A 14,780-nucleotide genomic window follows, 5' to 3' on the forward strand; every position below is an offset into this window, starting at 1 on the left:
AAAAATGTGTTTATGTGTTTAAAAATGCATATAAACCCTGATTCTCTGATACACCTACATTATACACATCCATTGAAAGAAATGACAACAAAACCAGAATGCACTAAGCCGGCTTATGATTTAGAACTGCCTGTCTGGAAATTTGAGACTGGGTTCTCTGCTTCAATAATGCAGTGCAAAGTGACGTGCCTGTGTGAATCCACTTAACATGCATTTCTTCGATTTTTGGGACGAGGGCGCTGTTGCGCAGAATGTGTTTTGAAGTCAGGCTAATTCTTCCAGGTTAAATCATCTGAAACCATGCGCCGCGTTGCCAAGGAAGTGGTCTCTTATGGTAACTTGCTGTGAATATTCAAAGATAACGTTTACTCGTCATGAACCATATATAATCGCCTCTTTACGTATTTTAGCCTATCCATGATGTGTGGATTTCGGTGAATGTACATTCACTGTGCAACACAGCGCCTCGAACAATGAATTTTTCGAACACCAAACAAGGTAAGCTAACTTGTTTAACTATTAGCTGGCTAGTAATAGTGGTACTAGGCTATGTGCTTTCCTTGCTTGCTATCACAATGGATGCTGCCTCAACTGACAGTGGTAGAGCCCGTAAATAAAAACCTACTTCGCGCAACCGATGCTTCTCTTAAAAGTTGAAGCTAACACTAACAGTCAAATAACGATGCAGATTTTTTTTCCTTACTGATCAGTTGACACTAGCTAGGTAGCGTTATTTATTTTTGTTGCCATAGCTAGCCTAGTCTAGTCGGCTCTAGCTAAGTAAAGATAACTTCGTTAGCTAACTAAACATTGTCATTAGCCACGGTTCCGGTAACTTCACCAGTGTTGCATTTGTGATATAATTAAAGATGTATGCTTTTTTGGCAATTCATACAACAACGCTAGCAGTTCAATTAACTAACGTTAGCTAGCAATCAAGCTGGGCGATAACTAAGTTCCTGGACGTGTCGCTATGTAAATTAGCTTCATTGTGTACAAATGCAACCGAGTACGTCTCGCTACTAGCCAAAGCTGTTGTGTGGTCTGTTTCTGCGTGAAAGTGAAAGTCTTCAAACTGGAGATGAGACGATGAACCTGGTGAACAACGAGAGGTCCTAAGGAATGCGAGTCAAGGAGTCTCCTGGTGGGCTGATGGTGGAGCAGACTTTCAGAGATGCAGAGGAGTACACACCGTTGTGTAGTGACACCCTGAGATTATCTACTGAATAGATGGATGAAGTCAGGAATGCAAGTCCATCTTCAGCGGAGCACCCCGTCTTACCCAAACAGCCTACCCAAATTAAGGATCAAGCGGTCTGCTCTGCTAGACAGAGGAGGAGGAATAATAAGGCCAGCCAGGAGAGTCTGACTGAGCATACCGGCACCGGGTCCTCCACAGACTCCCTCCAGAATGACGGAATGGCCCGGCCTGTCTTCAGTAGCACTGCCTCTCTCGAGAACGAACACAGCGCTGTGGACGGTCGTCTCTGTGACAGCCCCAGGGAGCAGGAGGTCGGCCCGTCTGGGACCGAGAAGAAGAGCTCTGATATCGACAGTCCGCCGTGTCCGTCTCCTGCTGTGGAGCCCTGTCCCGCTTCCACGTCTTTAAGGACAGCTAATGAGATTGATGGGGATTGTGAGGATTATGATGTAGTGGCCAGAGGGGGTTTGGAGCGCCTGCATAGGAACCACTGCGACTGCCCGCTTTCAGAGACCATGGTGTCTGACAACACCTCCCTCAACTCCATGAAGTCCTCCTTCAGTGTGCTCAACCCTATTCGACCAAAAGATGCAAGGAACAGGTGAGTGCTCACTTCTGTTCTCTGCTGTGATGTTGCTGGTGCCAAACTGGCTCCAGCCTCAACTTCCTGTTTAGCACGCAAGCTGTTTGTGGCAGTTCTGACCTACCAGTGTGTGTTTTTAAACAATTTACTGAAGTTCTCAGAACTCACAATTAAGGAATTATCTGGTGTATCTGTGGACTAAAGGATTGACCCTGTCTTAGCCTTTAAAGGTTTCAAAAAAGTTACTTTCTTTTCTTGAAAGAAGTACTCTCATTGCAAATGTACACTATCGCTTAGCTAGGCACTGTACTCCAAATTGAGAATGTATAAATAATTATATCAAGGGAACCTACTTGAAATGATGAGGATTGTGCAGAAAAAGACTTTGTTCTGTAGACCCTGCATATCAATAGCAATCTGAACTGTATTACCCAGGCAACAGGTGTTTTGTTGTCTACCATGTTCCTGACACTGCAGATGGAAGGAGACAGGGGCAGTGAGGAGGGTAAGATTAGGCAGTCAGAGGGAAGAGCGCTGCGGAAAATAGAGATTCTGAGAGTAGAATCGGTGAATGAGCAGACACATTTTCCGCTTGATTCTCGGCATGTGCTAAATATTCCCATTGCTATCTCTGTCTCCCCCTGGTGGTTCGGTGGTGCAGAAGCTTCCTGGAGGGCAGTGTCCTGGGCCACGGTGCATTGCTTGGGGCGGGCGAGCTCGACCGATACTTCCCTGAAAGACGAGTCGGAGTCTATATCGTCACGTGGAACATGCAAGGAGCGAAGGTGCGTCAGAAGCATCCTGTAATTGTTCACATAATCAGATAGACCTACAGTTTCCTCATCACATCTTATGCTGTGCTTTGAGTTTGAGAAATCATCAATAATATGTCGTCTTCAGGAACTTCCAACCAACCTGGATGACCTTCTGCTCCCCATGGATACTGAAGTTGCTCAGGATATGTACATCATAGGAGTCCAGGAGGGCTGTGCTGACAGGTATACAGACAATAATAATAATAATAATAATAATAATATTATTATTATTGTTAACTTATTTAGCTGACACTTTTATCCAAAGTGACTTACAGTCAAACCTTCAAATGTTTGCACTGTCGAGAGTAGTTAATGTTTTTCTCATTACGGTATAGCACTTACTGGGGTGGGGTGGGGTGGGTAAAAACATTTAAAAGAACTGAATAATCGCCGGTAAGTATGTCTGTCTTATGATCTTTCGCTAAACAGGAGGGAATGGGATATACGCCTGCAAGAAGCCCTGGGGCCATATTATGTGATGTTGTATGCTGCTGTTCATGGGGTGCTGTACCTCAGTGTCTTCATTCGGAGGGATCTGATCTGGTTCTGTTCAGGTGGGTTTCCTGTAGAACTGATCTGGTTCTGTTCGGGTGGGTTTCCTGTGGAACCGACCTGGTTCTGTTCGGGTGGGCTTCCTGTGGAACTGACCTGGTTCTGTTCAGGTGGGTTTCCTGCAGAACCGATCTGGTTCTGTTCAGATGTGTTTCCTGTAGAAGGGGTGTGGTTCTGTTCAGGTGGGTTTCCTGTAGAAGGGGTTTTGTTCTGTTCAGGTGGGTTCCCTGTAGAACTGATGTGGTTCTGTTCAGGTGGGTTTCCTGTAGAACTGATGTGGTTCTGTTCAGGTGGGTTTCCTGTAGAACTGATGTGGTTCTGTTCAGGTGGGTTTACTGTAGAAGGGGTTTTGTTCTGTTCAGGTGGGTTTCCTTTTCTGCTTTCCTCCGTACTTTGTACTTGTTTATTTTAAGTGGCTCCAGTTGGTTATAGGATGTTCCTTGCTTTGCTTTATATACTATGAATGTTGTCTTGAAAGACCAGCTGAAACTGCAGTTAGAGCGGCACTAGCTTCCGCAATATGGTTAGTTAAACAGATTGAGGGGATTGATTGGAAGGGAAAGATAAAATTCAGACATTTTATTGACATGCATGTCCACTGGTACATGATGACATCAGATATTGTGAAATTGTGGTTGGAAAAATACACAAGTATTACAATTTTATACATTCTTTTGGAATATATACTTCAAGACGTGTTTGTATGGTTATGAAGAATTGACTAAACTGAGGAAAAGGTTCACTTTGATGTTCGCAAGCCATGAGGGCAAATCACAGTGACGGAACTTTGAATGATAAGAATACAACGCTGACCCTCTGATCAGTATAGACGATCCATGGGTTCCCCAAACTGTTGAATATGAATATGGCTATACGGCAGGGCCAGTAAAACAGGGAACCCCACACCGGTGGTGACACTTTCTGGACACCACGTGTAGACGTGAATATGTGAGGATGTGCAATCGCAAATGAATGTTCGTGACTGCTGATGACGTTTTCCTCCCGCAGAAGTGGAACAAGCTACGGTCACGACACGCATCATCTCTCAGATTAAGACCAAGGGTGCTGTGGGGGTCAGCTTCACCTTCTTCGGCTCGTCCTTCCTCTTCCTCACCTCCCACTTCACCTGTGAGTTTAAGGGTGCACAACTCCGGTCCTGAAGGGCCAGCTTTTTGTTCGAACTAATTACCCAATTACCCCAATTACCCTAATTACCATTACCCAGTTACCCTAATTACCATTACCCAATTACCCTCATTTAGATTTCTGACAGCTCTATAAACTACACTGGCTCATTCCTGTACTTGAGCACAGTAAAATATTTAGGATACAGTTGAAGCTGTAGCCGGTGCTCATACAAATGTCAGATCAAGATATGATTCAGGTAATTCAAGAATTAAGAGCAGTCATGTCCTCTGCTGGTCTAGCAACACTTGTAATGGACTTTAACCTGGATGAGGACTTATTGCCTCCTAAGTCAGTTGAGATCAGACCTGCATGAAATCTGTAATTGTTTTGGATTCAAATATTTTTTCTGTTTTTGATTGAAAGATTTGAGTGTGCTTAAGACTGTGCTGAGACTGGGTTGGTTTCCTCATCACACCCCTCTCTGTTTTTTTGTGTTACAGCTGGGGATAGTAAAGTGTACGAAAGGATTCTTGACTACAACAAGATAATTGAAGCACTGACTCTTCCCAAAGTCATTCCAGACACCAACCCTTACCGCTCCGTACTCTGTGAGTACCCACAGCCGCTGTCTCGCTACATTACATTTAGCTGACGCTTTTATCCAAAGCCACTTACAGTTGAGACTAAGCAGGAGACAATCCCCCTGGAGGTCCTTGCTCAAGGACCCAACAGCAGTGCAGATTTTTTTATCGTACCTACACCGGGGATCGGACCAGCGACCTTGCAGGTCCAGTCATGTACCTTAACTGCTACACTACAGGCTGCCCATGTTTCGGAAACTCATTTCGAAGTTTCAGGAATTCCGTGACATTTGGCCGTCCGTTTCTGTGCCATTTCAGCGGATGTGACGACCCGATTTGACGAGGTCTTCTGGTTCGGGGACTTCAATTTCCGCCTGAGTAAGGAGCGGGCAGCAGTGGAGGCCATCATTAAGGAGCGCCTGGGGTTAGACATGAGCCCACTACTGCAGTACGACCAGCTGTCCAAGGAGATGGGAGATGGTATGTTCATCTGTGGTTTGTCAATGGGACAGAGTTCTAACTGCACATACTACATTTTAGACTTACATTATCTTCAAACCTTCAAAGAAAATTTGACTTGTCTTATTACTTTGGGTATTTTGGAAAAGATGGTAAAGAAAAACCTCGGCTGGACGTTCCTTGTCCAAAGACGTCCGTTAATTTTGGATGGACTAATCAAATGTAATGGCTGAAACTAATTTGCAGAGATAAAGCCTTATTAAAGCAATCTCCTCAACAGGTTCTGTCTTCAAAGGATTCCAGGAAGCACCCATTCACTTCCTTCCAACGTATAAATTTGACATCGGCTCGGACGTATACGATAGCACGTCCAAGCAGAGAACTCCTTCATACACAGTAAGGACACTGGCCATTCCTTTTAATTTTTTAAATATCAGTGAGAAGTCAAATTAAGTTATCTTATTACTTCAATTGTTTCTACTTTTTAGTAGACTGCATTTTCTTTCCGACTCTTCTGTTGACTGGGTTTCGCTCTCAATCTCTCTCTCTCTGCAGGACCGGATACTGTACCGTAGCCGACAGAGGGATGACATCAAGACGGTTAAGTACACCTCCTGCTCCTCCATCAAGACATCGGACCACCGACCTGTAATTGGTATATTCCAGGTCAAACTCCAACCGGGACGGGACAAGTGAGTGACAAAAGCGGCCTTTAGCTCTAATAAATCCCAAAACTAAAAGCAGTTTGAGTTTTGTGTAGTAAATAAAATGTCCATGATTTATAATAATTCAGTAGAGTCCCAATGGAACCTGTAGATGCATGCATTTGCATGAGTAGAGTACTGGGGGACGGCTTGTTGAGGTGGTTTACTGGACCAGTCCTTCGTGTATTCCAGCATTCCACTGGGGGCTGGTCAGTTCGACAGAGACCTGTATCTGGAGGGCATCCGGAGGAGGATCACCAGGGAGCTGAAGTGGAAGGAGGCCATGAAGACCCAGAAGACCAGCAGCATCTGCTCCATCTCCTGAATCACGGGCACCAGTCCCAAGTTCTGAGGAACCGCAACAGACAAGAAAGGGCAAGAAAAAGTCTTGGCTTTTTCACTAGGCCTGCAGACTCAGCAGAATGACTTTTATACACCATTCCACAGAAATCCAAGGATTCCACGGTTCTGCTTCCAGTGACTTATTCCACATTAACCAAATAATCTAAAGTATGTATATGCTCTACTTTTGTTTAACCAGCCTATGGTGAATATATAGGCTGTGTAAGGGAAACCTTGAGCTTTTTATCCATTTTGGTTTCATCAGTATGATCATTCCGTTACATGGCCTAACTCAAACAGGTTAACAGACGAGCTCTGCTTTACTTGTGCAATGCCATTGGACGCTGAGCCCAGACTAACGATCTGTTGACGTTGATCTAAGCAGGTGCGCCTTTGTGTAGTTTCAAATTGAGCAAGGAGTGTTGATTGAAGATGAGCCATTACCATGTTTCTTGGTTGCCTTAAAATATAGCCTTCAGCTGAGATGCAGCATAGGGAAGTGTATTAAAGTCAGCTGACATCAATGCCTTTGGAAAACGACCAGAGAATATGTAGGAGCGGCTGACTTGTCCTGTAAACACTAAAAAGGTAAAATTACTGTCTTCTTTAATTCTTCACTTGGGACCTATTTATTGGAGGAAGAAACTGAACAACTTACACGTATTGCTGATAACAGCTGAAATGACAACCAAAATTCTGGGCATAGTTGCACTGCAAGCTGACTGATGTACATAGAGGCTTTGTTCTGTTAATAGTACATGTCAGCATTTGCTATTCCTCACTTGTGTGCACAAGCATTTTGATTGTCTTTTTCTTTTGCTTTGAAATGACAACTATTCCATCCTTCAAAATGAAGATTAACGGTTGCATAAAATTTCATTACAGAGTATTTTGAGGTTAACACAATATCCCATGTACAGTGCACATAAACATGTTTTATAGATGGAATTGTAACATCTGAAAGTATGAATAAAACCTTTAGTTTTATAAACCGAGTAACTGACACTTGGCTCTGCGTGAAACCTTTCACTTGGATTTTAAGAAATTCTTTTTGCATCCATTATGCGATAGTCGATGTTTGAAATTAGGAAACATTACAACATAGCTATCAGCTGTCAATCATCCACCCGGTTATGAAATATGTATAGTGCCTACCTTCAGCTCAATTGCTACTTGGTGAGCTAATTTTTAGATTATTGTTCCATCACTGTGTTTGGGTCCGTAAAGGAAAACTATTTTGGATTCTTTTTCCGTGAACTCTGGGAAGGGATTCAGGCTCTGATGAAAATCAGAAGAGATGAGTCGGGAGTGTCAATATATATAATGCTGCAGTAAACTAACAACTTACTGCACCAGTTTCAATTTTGTCAATATACCAGATATTCTGATCCTCAAACATTAATTATGCATCTGTGCCACAGCCAGCCAATCAAAAGCCACTCAATTTAAAATATATATACTTTTAATAATTACATTGTACTTATGAATACTGAATAGAAACAAATAGCCTTGTGTAAAAACCAATATCCTAAAACACTCAGTGGCCATTTCAAGTATTTTAGTATAAGGGTGAAATAATCAGTTGTACAGTCACCAAAAATTATTAATCACTGTCACAGATCGAAAAAGAATTCTAGATTGGTATACAGTCTGAAAAAGATGGTGGGGGTTCTTTTGGTGCGTTTTACACAGGGAGTACTCATGATAATCACGATCATAATGGAAAAGCGGTGGTGCAGTTGGGTACAGTCAATCAATGAAATGTACGGAAGCCGTTCCGTACTGAAATGCAGGGATATGCCATGCAAAATTATCTTACCCAATTAACTGACCCAACTACCATTGAAATTTGAGCAAATAAAATGCTCTTGGTTCTCCATAATTTGACTTGGATTTTGAAGTCAGGTCTTCAGAGCTTTTTAGAAAATGGACAGCACGGCATTTGAAGAAATGTTATAATCAATGAATAAAAATGTTACATTTTAGACACCACGGACTTATTAGCTTCAAATAAACATTGCTAAAGGTAGTCGAGATTTAGAGGCCTGTTTTTGCCAATGGATGGACAACTGTTTCAAACAGATTACCTTGTCAAAACCAGTTTGAAATTCTCAATGATACTATGGGTGAGTTCCCTTGGAATCACCCTGCACTGTCAAAAAGCTAATTCACAGGACGATTTGTAGACGACAATTGGGTGCTCACAATGTGACTACACAGATGTTCAAATTTGGAAACACGGGGGAATGGAATTAAGCTATATCAAAAGGAATACAGTACATGTCATTAACAAAAAGTATAAATTGCCAGAAGTTCTGCAGGTTCTTGTAAGATTTTGTCTGCTTCCGTTTTTTTACATATACACAAAACGGATTTGCAGGTACTGTCTTCACAGGAATTCCATAGACCTTCAGCCCCCACTGTCTTAAGCATGTTCCGAGTACACAAACCTTCAAATATGAGTTTAACTACAGACGTGTAACCACTATTGAGCATAAACAATCCTCCACAAAAATCGGTATCTACCTTCGCTCACATGTATACTATTTCACAACCAAAAGCATGCAAACTCAGTAGTTCAGTAGTTCCAAGACATGTCAGCGATCTGTGGAGTCGGGCGTGTCTGTGTCCATTGCTTTCCATTTAGACCTATGAACTATACATATATCTGTGTGAACCGTATGAATGGTTAACTTCGCATTTTTAAGACAGACTTTCCCTAAGCCTGTCCTGGTGGGTTTTAAATAGTTTGGCGCACTTCCACCATTAGTTCACACCCTCTCTGTCGAGAACGGCATTAAGGTTCAGTTTCCAGCGGCGAGGCTGGCAGTCCGTTCCCCCCCCCAGGCCTATCGGAAGAGCCGGTACATGCGGGGCAGCCGGCCGTCCTTGCTGGAGAGCGCGGTCTGGATGTGCTCGTAGGAGGGCAGCTCAGCCAGATTCCCGAGCGCTGCCACCGCCGGCTTGCTGCGCAGCATCTTCGTGGTCACCCTCTTGATGTCGCTGGCGGTCACGTTGCCTGCAGCGGATTGGGGAAATCGAGGGAAAACCGTCTCAGAAATGGCAGGAAACCACCTGCTTTGGGCAATTTTTTTTGTACATTAGTCACCCAGGTTATAAACCCCTCTCAAAGTCATACTTTTGTAATGGCTTGCTGCTGCCATCTACCAATGTTTGTACTACATTACTGCCATTTAGCAGATGCTCTTATGCACAGTAATTTTATCTACACTCTAATCTTGGAGATACTGTAGGAGTGTGTCTGCTATAGATGGGGAAACGGAAAAAGAATCAGTTATAATGGGAAACAGGGCTTGTGACAGCCAGACAGACTGATGAACTGACAGATTAAGAGCAAGTAAAGGACAGCCTGTAGCATAGAGGCTAAGGTACATGACTGGGACCCGGAAGGTTGGTGGCTCAATCCCCAGCATGGCCACGATAATATCCGCACAGCTGTTGGGGCCTTGAGCAAAATCCTTAACCCTGCATTGCTCCAGGGGGATTGTCCCCTGGTTAGTCTAATCAACGGGAAGTTGCTTTGGTTAAAAGCATCAGATAAATAACAAATTATGATTTATTATTAGATGTATTCATTCTGACTGAGTCACTCACTGATCAGTTGACACAGCTCATGCGGAAGCTTCCTCTTGCCCGTGGCGAGCACCTGCCGGCCCACATCCTCGAAGATGACTGGCCGAGACTCCAGGTTCATCATCAGCATGGACTTGAGCTGGGTCTTCGCCCGCTCCAGCTCCATCTGAACACAGAGGCACAGGACCCGCCCGTCAATTCACCACCCGGGCTCACCTTCAGCCCGGCACCGGAGGACTGTCATCACACGCTCACCTCTCCTAGCGTCCCACCCATCTGAATGAACTCCCTCGTAATGATCTCCACCATTTCCCGCACCTTGAAAACAAGACAAACACACTTCAGTAATCTATCATAATTTACATTTTATAATGCAACACAATGTACCAGACCTGGGTCAAACACGTAATTGTTTTGGATTGAAATGCTACAGAGATTCTCTGGTATATTGGAACCCATAAAATCCTCTCAAAAAGTGCCAACTATTGGTCCTCCTGGTTGGCTCATTTGCATAATATCAATCGAGCAAAGAAAATAATTTGAATCCAAAACAATGATGTATTTGACCCATGTCCATATAGTTTATTTGAACCTAAAATTTGGACACTGAAGAAAACCCACTTGGGAGACAGGTAAATGTCAGGTAACTTTATGGCACTGAGTACCAGCTCCTACCTGTCTGGGATCTGCACTTGCATGGATGCAAAGCAGACCACTGTCTTCATAGCTGTGGTGATAGGACGTGGCATTGTACATCCAGTGATGCCTAGAAAGCAAAGAATACCTTCACACACACACAGGTTTCAAAGCAATACTAGCAGTTGCACTGCGTTTCACTCTGCTGTTCCACACACAGCACACCCGGGCCATACCTGTTCAGCACATTGAGGTAAAGGCGAGTGAACATTCCTTTCCCAGGGCCCCCAGCCGAGAACGACCCTCCACCACCCATCAGCATGTTTAGGACGGCAAAGGGAATGAAGTCGTCCTCCTGTCACATAAGATATTCCACAGGAAGTGAGGTGTTAGGGCAGGAAAAACGTGGCTGCTTGTTTGGAGTAAATTGTCGACCTCTCTGCATAGAACTCACCAGGAAAGAGCAGCTCTCCAAGCCAATCATGATGTGGGTAAGTTCGGGGATGGGGGTGGGGCCTAAACTTACATCAGACATATCTTTCTCCATCTGCATAGAGAAGGAACAAAGGTTTCAACAGAGTACTTTACCCTTAAAACCAAGGGACAGAACCTGTGCTGAATTAGGTTACTAGAACTATTTCATGGCAGTATTTTCCAATACCATCAGATTTATTTTGATATTTTATAATGCGTTTCCTACCAAAAATAAATAAAATAAAAATCAGATAAAAATAAAATAATTTTTTCAACCAAAAAATGTTTGAACCAAACCAAGCATGTGTAAGGTTGTATGTTTTCCTTGCTCACATGCATATCTCAATAGCTTTTGCCTACAACAGATAATGGTAAATGCAATAAAATAAACGGGTACGTCTCAGGCGCCTAAGAGAAGGTGGAGGGTAATGGGTAATGGGTGAGGCGAATGGGTGGAGGCCATAACACTTGCCTTGACGATGCCACCGGTGTACGCTGCCACGGACAGGTCGACGCTGCCAGGCGTGCTGTCTCCCCAAACAGGCTTCATCCCGAGCAGGTGCTTCCGGGCGCTGGCCACCAGCTGCTCGTGCTCGATGCCCACCCCAGCCAGCACCATGCGTTCTGGGGTGTAGTAACTCTTCAGGTACGTGTGCAGCACGGTCCGGTCGATCTTCTCCACGCTGGTCGCTGGACAGAAGCGGGGCAGCCCGACCGTGTTCCCCCGATACGCTGCCTGGACAAGGCAAGATGGGGACATCAAACTGCCGAGAGTGTCCATGGGTAGCCAAGGGCGGCCTTCATAACATGTGGCTTTTGTAAAAGTCAATGTGCATAGATAAATCTATGTGTTTAGATTAGAAGCTCACAGGTGTACAGTCAATCTGTGATTGATCTGTATACACAGTACATAGTAAATAGGTAGCCCCGTGGCTGCCCCACAACACATAATTTAATCAGCCAGCTTGATTGAATGAACTTCAGTATAGCTGAAGCAGTATCCAACATTTTACATCAGGTTTTTCTGACCTGCACCTCCCATACAAAGTAACCTTGCCTGAACCAGTCAACTGCCTCTCCTGTCCCTCTCCCTGCCAGTTGATGAGCATGTCCCCTCTTCTAAGAGACTATCCCAAATGTCACAGACCCATGTTTGAGAACAGGCCGTTTGAGATGTGTAGGGCTCATATCATATTTCCACTTCCAACACTGGACAGTTCTCATCCGACGGCCCTGGCCAGGAATGCCATGTGAGCCCTTGGCATCCGGCTGAGTGGGGGCATTCCTGCGCACACATGGGAGGCTGAGGTTTCATTACAGAGCTTCCTCCTCGCAGTCTCAATCTGCATGCTGACCAAATAAACATCGTTCTTGCCACCTGAAGCAGATGCTGCATTGGGCAGGTGATAAACTTTTCATGAACAGTTCTACAATCCCAGCTCAGACAGAAAGGTTCCAGTTTTTATTTTAATAGATTCCATATTTTAATAAAGCTAAATAAATGAATAGAGAAATAACACCATTTTGCTCAATTTCTTCCCTAAAAATGTCATTTAATGCATTTTAAATTATTGTTTAATGCAAAAAATAAATGTAAAAATTGCCAATTAATTCTACTTTCTTCTTTTTTTTTTTTACACTATTATTTTAGGTATATTATTTAGGGGAATTTTTTAAATTCTGAACAGTACTCATGTATTCAACAGCACTTGGGCAAGGTCTCAAAAATCGATCCACCCATTATCTTAACCCGCTTATCCTGAACAGGGTCGCAGGGGGGCTATAGCCTATCCCAGCATACATTGGGCGAAAGGTCTCAAATGTCATTGAAAACGGGGTTTGGCTCAGCTTAAGCGCCACTTACCCCGTGGATCATTTCCGTCAGCAGGGGCTCGGGGTCCGGTCTCATATTGAGGTCTTCCAGCTCAAAGCGCACAGCCATACGCGTCATCTCGATCTCCTCATCTGCATCAATAACCAACATCATCATCATCATCACAGACGAAAGAGTACAGACCAGGAGAACTGACTGACAGCCAGTCACCATGACAAAATACTGACCAGTCAGGCGGGGCTGCAGGACCGCATCAGCGAGAAGGCCGACCACAGTATCCAAACCCTTCACCTCCGCGGAAACCGCATACATCGTTGTGTCCCTGCGAATCAACAAAACAGCAGACACGATTGATGTATACAAATATTACGGTGAAGTCTCAGTTAACTAGCCCGTTCAAATGCTCAAGAGAGAACACAGAAGTTGAAAATGACAGAACAAAAGAACACCTTGATGTCTGGCAGTCACAGATCCCCCCATGCTGCTCCAGGGTCAGGAGAATTTCATCTTTGCTCCCATATTGGGCTGTGGACTAAAATAAATATCCCTTATAACATTATCTCAGTTAAATGTTTTATTATTTGCAGCAGACAGTTAACAGTCGGCTAGTTCAGACCTATATGGATAAGACAAAATAGATACTTACAGAAAAGGCTAGTTTCTCTAGAAAATGTGAAATTCCACTAGGATATTTTGTCTCGTGCCGGGATCCAGAGTTCACTAAGACTAAAGAGAACCAAAGCCTCAATATACAAAAAAATACATAAACAAAAATAAACAATAAAAATACAGAGATCTTGTCCTGATTTGTGACAACAAAATATACTTTTTTCTTGAAATATAATTAAGCAAACCCCAGAGTAATGTATAGACCAATTCTTAAAAACTTTTTAATACTAAAAGAAAACAGAGCTTACCCCCAACGGTGCAGAACTGACCAAACTTATTCTGTGATGCAACTTTGAGGCCATTTTCTAGGGTGGTCACTTTCGTTTCATATTTCTCACGTTCATCGACAGATGCAAACACTGGCTTGGGTATGGCAGGTAATGGCGTGGACAATGAAATATTTGGGTATCCGCCACCACTGCTGTATCGTCTATACGCAACAATGCCAAAACTGCATTGAGAAAAGGAAAGAGAATTAGATAAGCATTTTATGTGGAATTATGTGATGCCAAAATTAAAGTATTCCTAGCCAGTCTTAGTCAGAAGGCTTGGAATATCACTTAATACGCACATAGTTACCTAAGATAGCTAGCGGTTAAAAGCTCATCAACCAGGAGGACAACAGAATGTATCATCAGTTAGCCAAATGGTAAAATTACAATTCACACAGACATTTTTGTTCTACTACAAATACATATATCTATTCGTTTCGGGCAACTGAAACTACCATATATTCCGTTGTCAGCTGTACGAAAATGTAGTGAACTTGCCTGTCATTGCATGCTGTTGTTATTCAACGTGACATTCTTAGCTAGGTAGTTAGCTTGCGTTAGCAGACATAAATTGTTCAATCGCAGGAAGCATATAGAACGGTTGCCTCTGTAAATGGCATGCGTCTGGATAGCTGTGCCAAATCGTATTATGGCCCCACTCGACGCAGTCGGCATTTACCCTTATCTGAAATATTACCTGTGCGCTCGGTTCCAAGTCCTGAATCTCGCCATGTGCGTCGCCATCTTGAATTGCCATTGACCGCTTCCGGGTCCGGGAGGAGTAAAAGAAAGGCGGCGAGAGACCGATAGCAAGCAGCGCTACTAGGTATTTTCTTTATACCTAGTACACTACACTGTCGAAAAGAGGCGGACTTTGACCAAGATTTAGGCTTTTTCAGAAATGTACTTAACGTGTTGTCCTTTAAGTTGGAAGTA

General features: G+C 43.6%; 2 protein-coding genes across 2 annotated transcripts; one reads left to right on the forward strand and one right to left on the reverse strand.

Annotated features, from left to right (window-relative positions):
• The first annotated feature begins 694 nt into the window (after positions 1-694).
• inpp5e (inositol polyphosphate-5-phosphatase E) lies at positions 695-7,370 on the forward strand. The gene is made up of 10 exons (XM_061263147.1): positions 695-1,802; positions 2,446-2,569; positions 2,685-2,782; positions 3,029-3,153; positions 4,160-4,279; positions 4,780-4,887; positions 5,179-5,340; positions 5,600-5,715; positions 5,875-6,011; positions 6,216-7,370. Exons 1-10 carry the CDS (start codon positions 1,231-1,233, stop codon positions 6,346-6,348), a joined length of 1,695 nt encoding a protein of 564 aa, XP_061119131.1. The 5' UTR covers positions 695-1,230; the 3' UTR covers positions 6,349-7,370.
• Positions 7,371-7,809: 439 nt separating this feature from the next.
• On the reverse strand, positions 7,810-14,697 carry pmpca (peptidase, mitochondrial processing subunit alpha). The gene is made up of 13 exons (XM_061263148.1): positions 14,542-14,697; positions 13,821-14,023; positions 13,550-13,629; positions 13,353-13,435; positions 13,131-13,225; positions 12,934-13,034; positions 11,542-11,805; positions 11,050-11,142; positions 10,832-10,950; positions 10,635-10,725; positions 10,215-10,277; positions 9,981-10,125; positions 7,810-9,384 (listed from the first exon to the last, which is right to left on the reverse strand). The coding sequence occupies exons 1-13, from the start codon at positions 14,586-14,588 to the stop codon at positions 9,215-9,217; spliced, it is 1,554 nt and encodes a 517-aa protein (XP_061119132.1). The 5' UTR covers positions 14,589-14,697; the 3' UTR covers positions 7,810-9,214.
• Positions 14,698-14,780: the final 83 nt, after the last annotated feature.

This window comes from Conger conger, chromosome 12 (genome assembly GCF_963514075.1).
Source record: "Conger conger chromosome 12, fConCon1.1, whole genome shotgun sequence".
NCBI lineage: Eukaryota > Metazoa > Chordata > Actinopteri > Anguilliformes > Congridae > Conger > Conger conger.